This window comes from Centroberyx affinis, unplaced genomic scaffold (genome assembly GCF_046629955.1).
Source record: "Centroberyx affinis isolate AG114_WGS23_722 - 3 ecotype Tasmania unplaced genomic scaffold, CSIRO-AGI_Caff_v1 ptg002268l_1, whole genome shotgun sequence".
NCBI lineage: Eukaryota > Metazoa > Chordata > Actinopteri > Beryciformes > Berycidae > Centroberyx > Centroberyx affinis.
In genome coordinates this window covers 41,817-58,160 of record NW_027280555.1, presented here as the reverse complement: position 1 = coordinate 58,160, position 16,344 = coordinate 41,817, and the positions used below count along the sequence as shown (strand labels likewise).

The window sequence follows — 16,344 nt, the reverse complement described above, 5'->3', positions numbered from 1 at the left end:
AAAGGTCTCAGTAACATCATTCTAATGCTGTTTATTTCCTAAGAAAGTCATGGATTCATCAGACCAATTAGCATTGCAGCTACAATACTTGGAGAAAAAGTATTGGTATTACAAAGAGAATGAAAATGGATTACCAATGACATGACCAGTGCCTTCCTTCAGTATCGACTCCTTGTTGTACATAAGGAACTGGGCTGTGCAAAAGGGACATTTAAGTACATTTTGTGCTCAGAAAATAACTTTTGGGGAGAGCTGTTCATGTTCCTGAATTTTCCAAGATCACAAAAGAAGTGGAAGATTTCCCCTTCCTTAACTTTGATTCACTTTGATTCAGTGCGACTGCTTCAAATGTCTCTTCAAAATATCTAGATCATGAGGCTCTTGGTATAATTCTATGAGATGCTGTCAAGTCTTTACTGCAGCTTCCTGAATCTAAATGGCTCTGAAAAGCTTTTCAAGGATGACTCAGATTTACCTTTTTATCTCTGCAGTACTTTGGACTATGAGGTTGACTAATTAAACGTCTAAATGTATTGAAGCTGTAAGGGAGCAAAATCCACATAAAGTCACCCTGCTTCCACTGGGCCTAAAAGATACAAATGAACACTTGACTGAGGTTCTCGCTTGCCTTTTTATTCCTCCCCGCTCTCATTGAATACAAAGAAATCTCAGCCTGAAACCTTGACATATCAGTCAAAAAAGTAGTCTGGTTTGATTCTCCATCCACACCAGGATACCCATTCAGATTTAGATGCTGAAGTTGATGCTTGACAAAGCATCTCTATGGAATATAACATGAGCTTCATGATCTAAATAGGTCAATTTTGACGTGAAATGGGCGTCATAATTGTAGCAACAATCTTTTTTTAAATCTTTTTTAGAATAAAGATTACACATTGAAAGCGAACTGCCCCCTAAACAATCATAAACATTTTCTACATTTTTGAGCACATAATCTTGTTTCTATGGTTTGGGTTTATTTATTTTTTTAGCCATTACAGCCATCTGGCTACTACTAATTTTTGGAAGGCGCTGTATACAAAACAAGAAAAAAAAAAGTAAACATTTCTACCATTTTTGTCAGCGCTCTCCATGCATGCAGAAAGGCATTTACAGGGCGGCTTATGAAGGAGTTCCAGTTGGCGCTCAGCAGGAATCTGACTCATCCAGTTTTCTCTTTCCCGAGGATCCCTCTTTAGACCTACTCCACCACTGTAAGTCGAACTCTTCTGTGATGTGACAAGGCTGGGAAGTGAAACGGATGACAATGTTCATTTGGACCCTAGTTTCAACAAAACCTCTGCTGCAAAATAAAACATTCATTTTGTCCGGGTTCATCCAAAATGTGCATTGTCAAAGTGCTTTTTGGTTTCATTTGAAGAACATCTCACACGACTCCAAAAACAGAACATTTTGCACAATTAATGCTTTTTGCAGTCAGTTAGTTGGGTCTCAATCAGTCCCACTTTGTGAATTAGGCTAAGACAGGTGGATTTTTACATAAAGTCTTGCCTACTGCAGCTTTAATATGGAGGTAACTACTTGATCAGACCGGCGGAAAAGCATCACTTCAAATTCTCCCGTTTAACAAGACGTTTTGACATTTCCCTCTCACTAAAACCCCTCTGACAGGACTAATGCTCCGCGAGATGACGTGCGAGCCGACACGGCGTACAGTACCTGTCTGGAAGACTTGATCAGTGTTGCAGTGCGCAAGCTGCAGTGCGCGGAGCCGGGTCTCTCCGTCCGCTCCAGCAGAATCCTGGTTCTGGGGACGTGGCTCCACGACAAACCCAGTCCCGCCTGCGCCTCCCCGCTGCCGCTTCCCGTCACGTAGTTTGTCACCTGCGGACACCAGGAGCCGTTATGTTCAGTCAGTGTTTTTCCCTTGGGGGAGGGGGGAGGGGGAGGGGGGGGTTATCAAAGCATTTCTTTATTCTGCAGGCATTAAACAGCCAGAATACAGGCTTTAGAAAACTGAAAAAGAAAAGGTGGGACAGCCAGATTGTCCCCTTAACGCACACCTTTCAAATCATCTACTTTTTACTTCACTTCAAATGATTTGAGGTCGAGGCAAATTTGCTTTGTGCATGCTTTGTAATGTGATTAGTTAAATCTCAACACAATAACCTCCAGTTACAAGGGGTGCGCACAATGCAAGCAAGGAGTTTTTGTTTTTCATTTTTAACAGACACAGACATGAATGGCCTTTTGTTTTTAACCTCAATTTTGTTGTTCAGTGCTATATCCAGTCTAATTTTGTTTTAATTTCAAGCCTCGAGGCAATAAAAACAGGGAAACTTGAAAGGGTGCGTAGACTTTTGATATCCACTGTATACGCCTCGTGCATTTAGAACAGCACACGTCAGAGGCTTTGTCATCCTTACCAGAGCGGCAACATTGAAGTCCTTTGCCATAGTCTTCAGAACTCCTGCGACTTGTATCATCAAGGACATGCCTGGAGGCACAGGAAGTTGTACAGCGTTTGTCCGTGTACGGAATACTTTGAAACGTCTTTGAACAGCAGCCATTCAAGCTAGATACTATTCTGGTGAGAATTCTTATAAGTGAATCGCTTTCTTTTCAGTTATCTTTGGTTATCAAATATGCGGGAAAAGGGTTCCCACTGTTTTTAGGAAATCGTTTTCCTGGACATTACTAAAGAAATTCTTCACTCGTATTCACCCAAGTACAAAACTAGCTAGCTGACATGAACCTCCTGGTCTGAACCCCCATTTTGGAGTTGGTCGTTTTCGTTTTGGAAAGAGCTATCACAAATTTGAGCCTCACTTGTCTAAAATTGATGTTTTTGGGTGTTGGGATAGTTGATTGAATGAGCTGTGTGAGGTCATACGAATAATGTGTTATAATTTGCCGTGACTGTCCAATGCTTTATATGTTTTCACACTTTGTATTTGTTTTGTTATGACTGTAAATAACTTAGACTTCCACGCTTCCAAAATATGTAAGAACCCTGTTGGGATATTCATGACAGACAATTGGGATTTACAAGACTCAGGTGGAAACAGCCTTGGGTGTGACGGACTTGCAGAAAGAGATATTACCTTCATTTTGTTTGCCTCCCAGTATAGGAGCGATAATAGCTGACACTGAATCCACTATCACCGCCTTCACCGAGCCGCCGCCAACAGACGCCTAATCCAAGATGTGACAAAATTAGATTGTTGAAAATTTGACGCATCTTTCACTAAGGCTCCTCAGTGAGAGCTTCGATACTGGTATATTTTAACTGACAAAAAAAAAAAAAAGAAACAGCCACACACAAACCTGCTGAAGCCCGCCACAGCGAAGATTGTACAGACAGCTAAGCAAGGAGAAGATGTCAAACACACGGAAGATACGGATCCTCTGGAGAGCTTCCATCTGTGAAATGACGTGTCGGCGTCATGCAGCTGCTTGTTTTCACACCACCGCTTCGTATCATACATCGTTTAATCTTTGTTGAAACCCTGAACGCCCATCGGCTCACCTGCTCCTCCGCGTTACTTGACTCAGCCTGTAGCATTTGAAGCAAGCGGCTGGCAGACAGTCCTCCTGTTGTGTCGACGTATATCACGCTCTGCTTCAGTTGGTAGGATATATGTGCCGCAACGCCAAAACACACCTAGAACATGTGAGAAGCGTGCCAGTAATGGTTAGAGATAGCATGTGCGAATTTGCGTTGACAATGCAGGAGGCAAAATTGCTCATCCTGAACAGTACAAATCAGCCATGGTACAATTTCTCATTCTTATAACAGGAGAGGAAATAAGAAAAAAAAATTGCGTACATCTTGCAAAGCTCTTCAGACTTGTTTTCTGAGATAACACAGCGGCTCTGGGGTCTCTTGAGACAGCGCCGACATATCACTATCATTAGCCTATGTGGTAGGAAGCTGGGAAATGATCACCTGGGATTTGCCACTTCCGGGGCCTCCAGACAGCTCCGTTATCTCTCCGGTGTACAAGCCTGAATCCAGCAGTTTATCTAAGCTGTAAGGAACCGGGCACAATTCATTCATCACAACTTGCCATCATATCTAATAAAACATTACGTCTGCGTGCATCCATAGAGCCAAAAACAAGTAAGCTGGGTAAACACAGCGCAAACAGTATGACCCAGACTTTTCTTAAGATGTTTGGCCAACTCCTAATTTCAGCTGCTTCTTATCAAGCTCAGCCACTGGCTGTCTTTCAAATAAAATCTGTCAAAAATAGTTGACATCTCATTAATCTCACTGGGTGGGTGCGTTCGTTAGTTACAAGCCTATTGGGAAAGTCCTCGTCAAGATCTCCCTGCTCAATTAATTCCCCTTCCACCACTCACTTTTTATTATTAGTTCATCTATTTCATCTATTATTATGTATGTTTAGGACAATTACAAGCAGTAATTCCTCAGAAAAAAAAGACGGGCCGGTCTGCTGGTTGAGACGACGGCTGCTGTTTCAGTGGTAGACTCAGATGTGATGCGACTCATGCAAATTAAAAACAGCAACATACAAGTCTTGTAGGTACATATTAATCCACTTCCTACACTTTTAACAGTCTTCTTTCACGTGGATATACAGGTGTTGCAGGCTGCGTAACAACACCCCAGAGCGTGATGCTGGGGCACTCAGAGAGAGAGATAATCAACCTTGTTTTTTTTCCAGTTCACTTATTTAATCCTCTTCATTCCTTGAGGGAATGTACTTAAGATTTCCAACCTTGTCAGTCATGTAATGCTTTCTTTGTTGCTGGCCATGATGGGTAAATCTTCTTCTCTGAGCTCCGCATTCATGCACCTGCGCCAGGTCAATTACGGGTGACCTCTTCTTCTCCCTGAAGGGATCCTCTCTTACCGTGCGTTCACGCTGCAAGCAACACGATCAACAAGTCACCAAAGGTCCATTCATTTCCTACAGAGCTAAGCGACCGGGGAAATTCAGCCGATGTGTTGACTGTCAAGAAGCTGGTCAGCTGAGAAAAGTTGGCCACGGCTGAAATTTTCACAATAATCAGCCGTCAACAGCAATCAGAATTCCGTGCTCCCTTGTTTCCCTACTGATGTGATGTTTGTTTAATGAATAGCTCTGCCTAGCAAGTGCAAAATGTACAAGATGTTGATACCAGCCATTCAAAGCTTCCCAGTCCTCTACCACTTGGAGAACAGTTGCATCCATCATTGGGGTCAATGGTACGTACTTAAGTGATTTTATTGATTTGTTTTAGGGCTGGGCAATATATCGATATTATATCGATATTGTGATATGAGACTAGATATCGTCTTAAATTGTGGATATCGTAATATCGTGATATGGCATGAGTGTTGTCTTTTCCTGGTTTTAAAGGCTGCATTACAGTAAAGTGAACTTACCTTTCTGAACCTAACAGACTGTTCTAGCTGTTCTATTATTTGCCTTTACCCACTTATATCCACATTACTAATGATTATTTATCAAAAATCTCATTGTGCAAATATTTTGTGAAAGCACCAATAGTCATCCCTACAATATTGTCACAATATCGATATTGAGGTATTTGGGCAAAAATATCGTGATATTTGATTCTGTCCATATCACCCAGCCCTAATTTGTTTCTGTGTATTTATTAATGCTACCTATCGGTGTTTGCTACCTACCTAAGTTAACTCCTCAAAAATGATGTAACGTTATGCAAGGCAATACCAAAGCAGTGAAAAATACATGATTTGCCTGTTCAGAACTTTGCATCTGTAGACCGCTACACAGTGTGAACACACGGTAAGACTTGCTCAGCGATGTTTAGCAACGTCTTTCAGGGGCTCTTCAAATGGTTTGACCAATCATTCTCCTTTTCAGCTGTTGGATGGTGGTTAGTGCTGTTTTTTTGGTTGGTTATGTTCCACAATTCAACACTGGAGATGCGCTCAGGATGCTGGATGCACAGACTTTTTCTGAGGTAGGAGACCTGCAGTTTGTGTTTCAGGTCAACCACCAAGTGTTTCCATTACAGGATAATACTGTCATCCTGTCAGATTGAGAAATGTTGAGTTTTGTTTGGAGCGTGGTGGTCCGTGTCCGTTTGTCTGTGTCGGTCCAAGCATGGTGAATTAATTCTTATTCTCACTGTTTGTGATCATCATCTGTTCCCCCGGTCCTTGTCGTAACGCCTCAATAATCTGTTCTTTCAATAATCTGTTCTTTCAGGAGGACTGGAGCGTCTATGCTGATGTTCAAGCCAGTGGTCTGCGCAATTTTGTGGAACCTCTTCATCTTTGCCTGCGTGTGTTGTGATGTACGTGACAGCAATGCAATATCATCTGCATAGGCGAGGTCCTCCAGCTTGAAGGTTAAGCACCACTAGAGACCTCCGGTTGGCTGATGGTGGTTCTCATCACCCAGAGCACGACTGTGAAGAGGGGAATTGCAGGGGGCAGACGTACTTGCATTATTCCTGTCTTCACTGAGAATGGTGCAGAGAGGGTTGCCCTGTTTATGATGCATAAGGTTGGGTTGTTGTAGGGGCCGGAATGATAAATTATTTTCCTTGGAAAGCCATGGTGATGGGTCCATGGGGGGACTGCAATAACCAGAAATCATGTAATGCACACAACTCCTGCCCTCTCCTCAGACCTAAATGTCTTCTCCTTAGTGTGTGGTGGGGTGGGGTGGGGTGGAGGTGAAGAGGTTCAACCATCCCTGTTGAGTCCGGCTTTCTCTGGATGAAGCGCTCTCTCGCTGCTGTTTAAGAGACAGTTTTGTGTTTTGCTCTTCAGTTTTGATCCGTCACTTGCTGTGTGCCGAGAACATTTTGTGCCAGTGTCACCAGGATATTAATAATTTGGGGCGAATTTACAGCATCTCAGTTAACTTTAATCACAGCTAGTAATGAATTCCAAGGTTAAATTCCAAATGGGCAGACTTAAAATAGCCTTTGTCAGTGAAGTTTCAATTGGTAAAGGCCAACTTTTGTTACTTGATCACGCTTTCATCACATTGTACCTTCAAACTGGGCATTCCTGCAGTACAAAGAAAGCGGTGATAAAAAGTCCTCCCAAATTTTTGCAGGCCACATGAGATACGCAAGCTGATGAAAACTGTAAACCCTCATCGCTTTTCCTCTTCATATAAAACATCGCCATGGCAGCAAGAAATCTGATGAGGTTCGGTTTGTTTCGTTGCTTCCTTTCAGATTGATTTGATTCTCATGTTTTGCTATATGCCCATTTATTATTTGCTATCATGGTGTAGCAATGGTGAAATAAAATTTGAATAAATTTGTTTTGAGTGTTTTGTTTGCTGCCAAAGGCAAAGATAAAGGCCCTCCAGCAACGATAATAATATTTAAAGAAACACAGCTATGATTACAGGCAAACATTATGCAAACAACTCACAAAAGATTCCAGTGTAGCGTCGGCTAGGCAGCTAATTACGGCTAACGTTAAAAAAAAGATGTTGTTCATCCTAATCCTCCTTTAGGAAGTATCACCACTGTCTCTGCCTCACATTTTTCCTGGCTAGCTGAGTTGAGACCAACAATTGAAATTCTCTTTCTCCATCAAGTTGTTTACATCCCTTCCTGGGGTTCAAGACCCTCAATCACTTTATATGTATCAGACTGCTGGAGGGAGGGGAGGAGGTGTTAAATGGAGCCGCTGCTGTTATAATAGTATATCAAAACTTGTTCAACTCAACGACCTATTTGGAAGTGTAAAAGTAGTCCTGGAAGTCCCTACAATCAAGACTGGCTTTTAGTAGCAAAGGTCTACACTTGCTTATCGTCCCTGAGCTCGATGGAGTTGGAGACAAATTCAAATATTTGCATTTGCATTTCATTACATTCTTCTTGGACAGATCTAGAATCATAATCTATAATTAAATTCATTTGCACCTGCAAACAGTGGGGGAGTGGAGTCTAAGGGAGTGTCCTATATATCTATTCTGATGACTATCGTTTTCCATATTCAGCTCATTGAGTCTTCTCTCCTGTCTAACCAGCCAGCCAAGAAAATGTGTTTCTCTCTCGGCATTAGCTATAAAGCAAAACAGGTATCAGTATCACAGTCTCTCATAATAGCATCTACACTTCAACTCCTTTATAGACTGTCCTCCTCACTGCTCTGAACAATATATTGAGATCCTTGCAGTGTTGTTTCCTGTGATCGACTATACAGAATGTGATACCATGGAAACAAATTCAAGAACAACACATACAGGTCAATTCATCACTCAGAAACCACATTTTACAACTGTGTATAGGACTTAAAAGCTTTCCGTAAGTGTATTTAAGACCAGGTGAAGCACTAGCAAGCTGGTTCAAATGATGGTCCCTGCTAGAGCAAACACAACACAGCAACAGCATGTATGGCACAGAGGAACATCATTCATTCAGTTCCCCTTCCCACCAGTAGAGTGCAGCCACGACACGCGCAAATCAAGTGGGTGGCATTACTCACACGGTTGATTCAGTTTCATATCACAACTCCAAAGCAATAACTAATTTATGAAAACCACTTAAAAAGAGCCGTGGAGGGAGAAAAAAAAGAAAAAAACACCTGTGGTCATTAATTATGCTGAAATGGTGAGTTTAACTGTAGAAAATGTACCATCCTATAAATTATGCCATGCTGGCCCATTTCACAGATTTGTCCAGAGCACAGCTGTCCGTGCCCCGGCCAAATAATAATTCCTCTCTTAAAAGCGGGACGTCTATCTGCTGAGCTTCGAGTCGGCCGAAGACACGGATAGGGAAGATGGCCCGGTCTTGTGATGTCAGCGTGCGTCTATGTGCGCGAGGGCTAGAAACTGTAGACACTACTGTAATGTGGAAGGGAGTCGAGCCGGAGGCCGAGTTACTGCGGCTGATACTCACAAGCCAAATTGAACAAGAAGCAAAAGAAGTTCGCTTTACCTAGTCAAATTTCTCCTCAGTGCGAAGCCCCTTTCCCCGACACTCTGCTGTTCCTTCTTTAGAATTTCAATCACAGCAACCGCACTCGAGATGCATATTCAGACGATACGGCTCGATGCAAATACGATTTCGCAACGATATTTCAAATTCTTAGTTTGGTCTGATAAAATGGATCGAGGTAGATAACATCTGGTTACGCGACACCTTTGGTAATCTTGCGCTATCGATTTCGGGCGTTGTTGTGGACAAAGCCGAAGAGCAATAACAGCATGTGTAATGAAACTGAGAAAAATGACTTCAGAGTTTAATCCTATTCCAACGAGAGTGTTTGTACAGAGGCGAGTAGCGCGTCGTTTAGTACAGTGATTCTCAACCTTTTTCACATCAAGGACCCTAATTTAGTCCGCATTAGGGCCACAGACCCCCATTTGATGAGATGTTGTCTCTCAGACCCAAATCTGAGAATATTTTTATTGTTAGATATGATTTTGTCCAGAATTCCATGACTATCTGTATTGTAGGTAGAGAGATAACAGAGAAACTATGATCAAAACAGTCATTCTACATTCTCTAATTGTGTTAACTTCTTGTAAATGAAATAATGGAGAAGTTTAGCAATTCATCAGTTTGCTGGGGACCCCCTGGGACCCCCTCAAGGACCCCTGGTGGTCCCCGGACCCCATGTTGAGAACCACTGGTTTAGTAGAATTTATAGGTATAATTTTGGTTGGTGTGAAATTTAAACCCTGGTCATGTCCTTTGACTAGTTGTGTCCATGAACAAATCCCCCCCTAATCTAAAACCAAATCCAAGACTATGATGTGAAATACCATGTACCACTGGCGCTGATCAAGAAGCCGCTTAATTTCTGAACTTTGTGGAGGCTGTGACAATACACTGTGATTTTTCAAGGATATGCTGGTGCAAAACAGTGAGAACTTATAACAAAAACAAAGCTCTAAGCTTAAACAAGCATCCACCAAATCAGCTCAGCCATTCACTATAAACTGAAAACTTGCAGGAAGTGTCTCTTGACGACACCGGGAGCGGAACTGTCCTTAAGAATTCATATGTGAATTTTATAGTGAACTTGCCCTTTAGCGATGCTAGCGCTGAGCCCACCTTTAAATCCCCCAGTCCCACAAAGATAAAAACCCGTGTGCTCTGCTGTGTGTGCAGAATGGCTTTACCTAGGATTTCCTGTGGAGAGGATGGCTGTCGAGCTCAACAGTTCCTCGTACAGATCGGCGCCCGAGACGGGGAAGGCTGTGTGTTGGGCCAGCAGCACTCTGCGTACGGCAAACAGGGCCTGAAATACAAAAAGGCCCCCCCCCCCCCCGATGTGACAAAGACACACAACTGCTTGCATGGATCAACAGCATCACATTGACACATCTACCCCACCCAGCGCTGGCAGATTGGCTACTTTTCCGCCCAATTGGGCTATTCTGATTGCATTCGACTTTAAATCCCAAAGCCCTGCGACGGGACATACAATTTGATGTTTTGCTGTCATTAGGAGGGTTTTTGAAAAGTTGCTTTTTAAAATAACGCAATCAAGCTCACACTGTCCACTAGGGCTGGGCGATAATTCAATATTATCGTTTATCGTCTTTCAGTGGAATCATATCGTGATGATATGAAGATATTTTGATATCGTGACACACATTTCTGCTGTCTAAATTGATGATGACAAGCAAATTTTACTTAAAAACTCTCAAAAATGAGGTATGGTAGGATATAGAATATTATTTGAATATTTCTGTTTTGTTTGACATCACACCTAACATCACCATTCGGTTCAATGAGATGAACATTCATTCGATTATTTAACGTGATTTTGCATACATGAACCATAACGTGATATATATTGATATCGAGAAAAATCCTTATGATTATCATGATATTGATTTCAACCATATCGCCCAGCCCTACTGTCCACTCGTTTTATGTCTCGTTATCTCATTTAAGAAACCTTTGATTAGTATTTGATTATTAAAGTGGCAGAGAGAGGTAGCATTTTGAAAAATATGAACTTCAATACCCAGACATCCTATAATGTGATGTCGGTAAACTGCACACAGCACGCTCATGTTTACCAACCCGGCCATAATGTGATGCTTTATACCAAGGGAAACCGAAGAGAAAAGATCTAACGTGAGTCTGGCTTTCTCTGGACTTAGGATTTCACTCGTTTCGATTTGTCGCTTCCTGCGTGGAGAGGCGAACGTTCCCAACACCAGCACTAGGCATGGGACGATATGAAAATGTCATGTCACGATTATCCTGGCCAATATAATTGCGATTCACGATATTATCCCGATAATCATCAAAATATGCTTAAAACTCTTAAAATGGCGCTAAAACATACTGGAATCACTTTACCTTACATTTTGTTAAGAAACAAATATTTGTATTGCATCATAGGACACATATCTTTTTTTTGTGAACATCCTTTTTCTCGCCAACACCCAGCAGGTAATCACAATAAGAGGAAAAAATCCATTGATCCATTAATAAAAATAATCTACCTATCAGCCTGATATCCAAGCATTCACATGGTTCAATTAGTTATGTGTTGTAAATGCACAGTATTTCAAAATAAAGCAGGAAATCAATAGGACTGTACGTTAGTGAGCTAGACAGCTTTTTCAAGTCACTCGTGAGGACATTCACGCTCATGTGAGGATATTCACGATTATCCCGATAATGGAAATTCACCAAGATAAAATTATTTAGAGTGTTTTTATCACTATAAAAGATAAAATCTTATATCCTCCCATCCCTAACCAGCACTTCATTTGGGTAAATCGGGCCAATCTACAGCGTCTCAATTAGTGAGGATGGGACGCTCTTCTCTGCTGCAGCCCCACTTTGTGATTTATGCTGAGAGGACGGCTGGATTTGTCTTGCCTCGTATAGCTTTAAGTGAACCGTACTCAATCCTTTTCTGAGGGAGGGGTTAGGCTATCTTTGCCAGAAGCGCTGGACGGTGCAGATTCCCTTGCCTTGGCCGTGGCTGTAATTTTTCTGTTGTGGCTCCCTAGCCATTGTAGTGTGCGTGTGCAAAACAGCAGCTCAAGTCAACAGGAGGCGCGTGATCGACCGGAGGGATGCTAGTTATCAACTCGGGGGATGGCCGCAGGCGGAACAAGCAGGCCAGGAAGTCTAGCTCTGTCACCCGGGATGAACCTGGACTTGCTGGAGGCAGTGGTGGGAAAAAAAAAAGAAAGAATGGTGAAAAGCTCTGTGGCCTCGCGGACGAAACCTTCCGCTCACTACATGATGACCTGTACACAATATGGAGCGCTTTCAGCTCATACCACCTTCATGTGGCAAGAATGGTTGCAGGCGTTCCGTAACCCCCCTGCATGTATAGACACTGTGCATCACGGTGCATTGAGGTTTATTACAGACTGTAAAGCTCTCGCTGACCTTTGTACCGAGTATGCTGAGGTTGACTAGCCCGCCGTGTCCTCATAGAATTATTCATTGGTATATTTCTATCTAAAAGGCCATTCTGGGTCTGTGTTGCGTTTGTGCTCATATATCTCGACAAAAGTTGGTTGAAATTAGGGCTGAACAATTAATCGAAATTTTATCGAAATCGCAATATGGCCTACTGCAATTTTCAAATCGCAGGAGGCGCAATATTTGTTAAAGGCGAAATGTATCAAAATACCATTTTGAATGAAATATTGTGGTGCTGCAGAGATGTCCTGGACTACACATCGTATTCTACAGACTTAAGAAAACATCTTTGTTTGGTACAGATCCCCGCAAAAATCACACCATAATCATTTTAATACGTTTTTCAATGAAAATGAGAATAATGATGTAAAAATGATCATTCCCTCTAATATCGCAAATCATATCGCAATTGCAATATCAGTCAAAATAATCGCAATTAGATCTTTTTTCAAAATCGTTCAGCCCTAGTTGAAATCACTGTTTGCAGTCTCAGAAATAGTTTCTGTTATCGGTCCATAAAGTCAGAACTGAATTGGGCAGAATTTCTTTCATCTTCTCTGCTCTCTCCTAATGGTACTCACTGCAAAATTATGTAAAGCTGAAAGAGCTGGTCTCTCTTGGTGAGTTTAAACTGATAATGAAGAATCTTGCGGCAGACAATAACAAGCTTTGTTGCCTCTCTCACACAACTTGGGCTGTATTTTGATTTTATACATTGTTTTGCTTTCTTGTTGGTCGGCTACTTTTCTGTTTGTCGTGATGCTTTCTTGGCGAGGTCAAACTTGAAAAAGAGATTATTCATCACAGCTGGACTAATCTGGTTAAATAAAGGCTTAATACATAAAGATTTAGATTTACAAAAATGGCTCCTTACAGGACAGATAAAGCCTTAGCCAAATAGGAGGATGTTAAAAAAAAAGAAAACCTCCCTGCCTGGACTACCTGGAAATGCAACTGTCAGTAGGTGTTTGCTGATAAGTCAACATGCCATCTTTCCCTATGTGATCCATGTGCAATATGTCACCATGTCATTTGATGCAATATGTCAATGTGTCATTATCTGCAATCTGTCAGTTTGAGCAGTGTGTCAACAGGGACAATATGCTAACTGGACAAGGACAATTAAAATGTGGACTTGCACTCTGCCAATATGTGGATGAGGATACATGGATGCAGACTGGTGCAATATTTTTTTGGTGTGTTTTTTCTCTGATGGGAGGACAAAAGTTATATTATTTGTTGCTTATTGTGCCAAAAATGTACTTATAAAGGGGGTGAGTGAAGTTTATATTTAGTTACTGTGTCATATGTTTATATTTAAGTTCATATTTAGGCTAGTTAATAAGTCGAGTTATTGTACAGGGAAGGCAATTACAGTAAGTGTTTTTATTTCTCGTTATATTTTAGCAATCCTGTCTGTCTACATCTATCAATCTATCTCATCTAGTCTAGTTGACACTAAAAGAACATATACAGAAAAGCATGGGAAAGCGAATTTCTCAGCCCTCGCTTATTAAGCAGGTGACCTGGCCTGCCATGATTATTCATTAGCCCATCTACTGTAAATTGTTTACTGACACAATGCAAAACTTGTGTTGCAAGTGTGTCTAAGGTCTAAATATAGAAAGCGAGACACAGTGATGCGTGCCTAAGCCTCTCACTCTATATTAGTTAAGCCAAGTATGTGGGTGTTTCTTATTGCTCACATATTCTTACTGCAAATGAATGGTTGCGGTATCATTTCCTATTACGACAGGAGGAATCAGGGAATTTGTTTGGGATGATGGTTAGCCATGCAATTTGTCTTTGTGTTCTTCGGTAAAGAGCTGCAGTAGGCATTCTTTGTTTCATTTTTAGTCATATGCTGCAATTAGGAAACCTGCTTGGTTTTACAAATGCGACAGCACTTTAGTTTTGCATGGTTTTCTAACAAAGTTATAATATTTTACTGGATTGGGTGGCTGTTTAAGTATGACTGGGCTGGAAACTGTCACTATCGCCATAGACAGTTGTGATGAGAGCTGTTACTGGCAGGCTAGTTGTGTTTTCAGTCACATCACTGAGACACCTCATGTATAATGTATGTATGTATAAATACCTTGTAGGACACAGAACATTTTTGAGCAAGTTCCTCAATGTCAGATGTCACCAAGTCCTCCACTGTGAAAAGAAGAGACCATGTCTGTTAATACTTATCTGTTTAAAACTGAGCTGGAGCATCCTGAACACCACCTGCCCTCCACAAACACAAACACACACACACCTGTTTCAATGTGAGCAGCACGCAGTTCGCGGGTCAGTTCTTCATCCAGCCCAGGGCACATACCGTCTCTCAAGACAACCATGACTTTGCATAGTCAACAGGTTAGCATGTATAGGAAATAACATGCATCAGTCATGATGTACTGACTGAAGGAAATTAAGTACGAAGGAAGCCACACGTTAGCCTCTCGGCTAGCTTGCTGGCCATAGACTTCTCTGCTTTGGGAGGAGTGGGGTCGTGGACAAGAAGAGTGACTCCCTTGCGTTTGACGACGGAAAAAAGTAACGGTATCTTACTAAAACATATTAAAAAAAAAAAAACCTTGTATGCCTCACTTACTACCTTCGGTGGTAGGTAAACTCATGGTAAACTGCTTTTTTAACTCCTGCGATTTTCCGTGCCCCACTCTCCTTGCCGTAGACTGCATACACGCAGTGCTTGTTGGGTAATGTAGTACTCTACCCATAAAGCCAAACAGCAGTACTGAAGTTGAATTAAAGTTCTGTGGCTGGCAGTAACTGCACAAGGACTGAAGCTAAGAAAAATGACATTGTATCATTAGTGCAGAGGTGGATTGTAGTCGTTAAGAAGCATTTATGATTTTTGTTGGTATGACATCTAAACCCTACCTATGACCTCTGACCTTTAAAACACACAAAAGTTAGCCTAGTTACTGCATCATGAAAGTGCATAGTGATACGACAGCAGCACAAACTAGAGATGATTTAATGAATAATGAAGTCAAATTTTACATTTTTTTCCACATCATTTACTCCTCACAAACCTGATAAATAAACATTTTCTTACTAAGTCACAGGCCTAAGGTAATTATTATTGGCAACAGTTAACAATTTGCAAGGTAGTTTTACTACTAGCTAACTAGCCTGGATAACAAGCTAATTTGCTTTTCTAAATTTTTGTTTGAAATTGCTAATTGATGGAAATAGCTGTAAGCTATCTTACATCTGTCTATCTGAAAGCTATTTCAGTCCACCTGAAATTGAAAGGTTTTCATCAAAATCAAAATTATTTTTTTGTAGGACAATATTGCATGTTCTTACCACGTTATAGTAAACTTGAATACATAAACTCCACCAAGGAGGAAACAGAGGGGGGAACCGAAATACTGCAAATTGTCATGGCTGGAATGTTTTTCATTGAATAATGGCAACTACCAGGAAGAATTTTATTGTGAAAATTGGGCTCAATATGGTTGACTCACTGTAGGTTACCACTACTATTTTTCAAATGACAAAAATGACATATGCCAGGTGAAACTTGACACAAGTGAATCTGTATTGATGAATGTGCCATGTAGCTCGTATGAAGCTACAGCTTACCCAAATATTCAAATATTAGTTGACGCCTCTGTTGTGCAACATGTTCCTTGACTGTGAAAAATGTTTCCTGGATCTACATTGTTTTATATTGTCAGTTGGATATTCTGAAGTATCTACTCAAGAGTCAGACTAATGACTGCAACATGAGGATATCTGAGCACAAAGATCACATGAGCCTCTCTTTTGACCAACGTAGGCAGAATTGCAAATATTTCTTGAAGGAGAGGAGGCAGTTCCTACCTTAATGTCAGATTAGACCTGGCATTCAACAGGTGAAAGAATGCTCCTCTTTGTTTAATAGCAATGAGCTGTAATAAGGTCTTAACATTCACAGATCCCCTGGACTAGATATTGGTCCTCCAGGTTATCATTAGCATTCTCATAAAGTAGCAATGAATA

The 16,344-nt window shown here is 41.3% G+C and overlaps 1 protein-coding gene across 3 annotated transcripts; it reads right to left on the bottom strand.

The window, feature by feature from the left end:
* Positions 1 to 1,108: 1,108 nt before the first annotated feature.
* Positions 1,109 to 15,007, bottom strand: rad51d (RAD51 paralog D). 3 transcript variants are annotated; one of them, XM_071532883.1, is made up of 10 exons: positions 14,606 to 15,007; positions 14,441 to 14,502; positions 10,062 to 10,180; positions 3,911 to 3,992; positions 3,491 to 3,625; positions 3,289 to 3,384; positions 3,066 to 3,156; positions 2,388 to 2,458; positions 1,681 to 1,887; positions 1,109 to 1,245 (listed from the first exon to the last, which is right to left on the bottom strand). In XM_071532883.1, exons 1-10 carry the CDS (start codon positions 14,685 to 14,687, stop codon positions 1,147 to 1,149), a joined length of 1,044 nt encoding a protein of 347 aa, XP_071388984.1. In that variant the 5' UTR covers positions 14,688 to 15,007; the 3' UTR covers positions 1,109 to 1,146. The 3 variants fall into 3 exon arrangements, with proteins under 3 accessions (XP_071388984.1, XP_071388985.1, XP_071388986.1); XM_071532884.1 differs by having other exon boundaries at positions 1,681 to 1,845; XM_071532885.1 differs by lacking the exons at positions 3,911 to 3,992; positions 10,062 to 10,180.
* Positions 15,008 to 16,344: the final 1,337 nt, after the last annotated feature.

Bases quoted from the DNA above. Each gene is read 5' to 3' on its own strand.
- rad51d (XM_071532883.1), bottom strand. From the start codon at position 14,687: ATGGTTGTCTTGAGAGACGGTATGTGCCCTGGGCTGGATGAAGAACTG. The intron at 3,626-3,910 runs GTGATCATTTCC...CACATGTTCTAG, and splicing joins CCGGAAGTGGCAAATCCCAG to GTGTGTTTTGGCGTTGCGGC. The intron at 3,157-3,288 runs GTTTGTGTGTGG...ATCTTGGATTAG, and splicing joins GCTGTGGCGGGCTTCAGCAG to GCGTCTGTTGGCGGCGGCTC.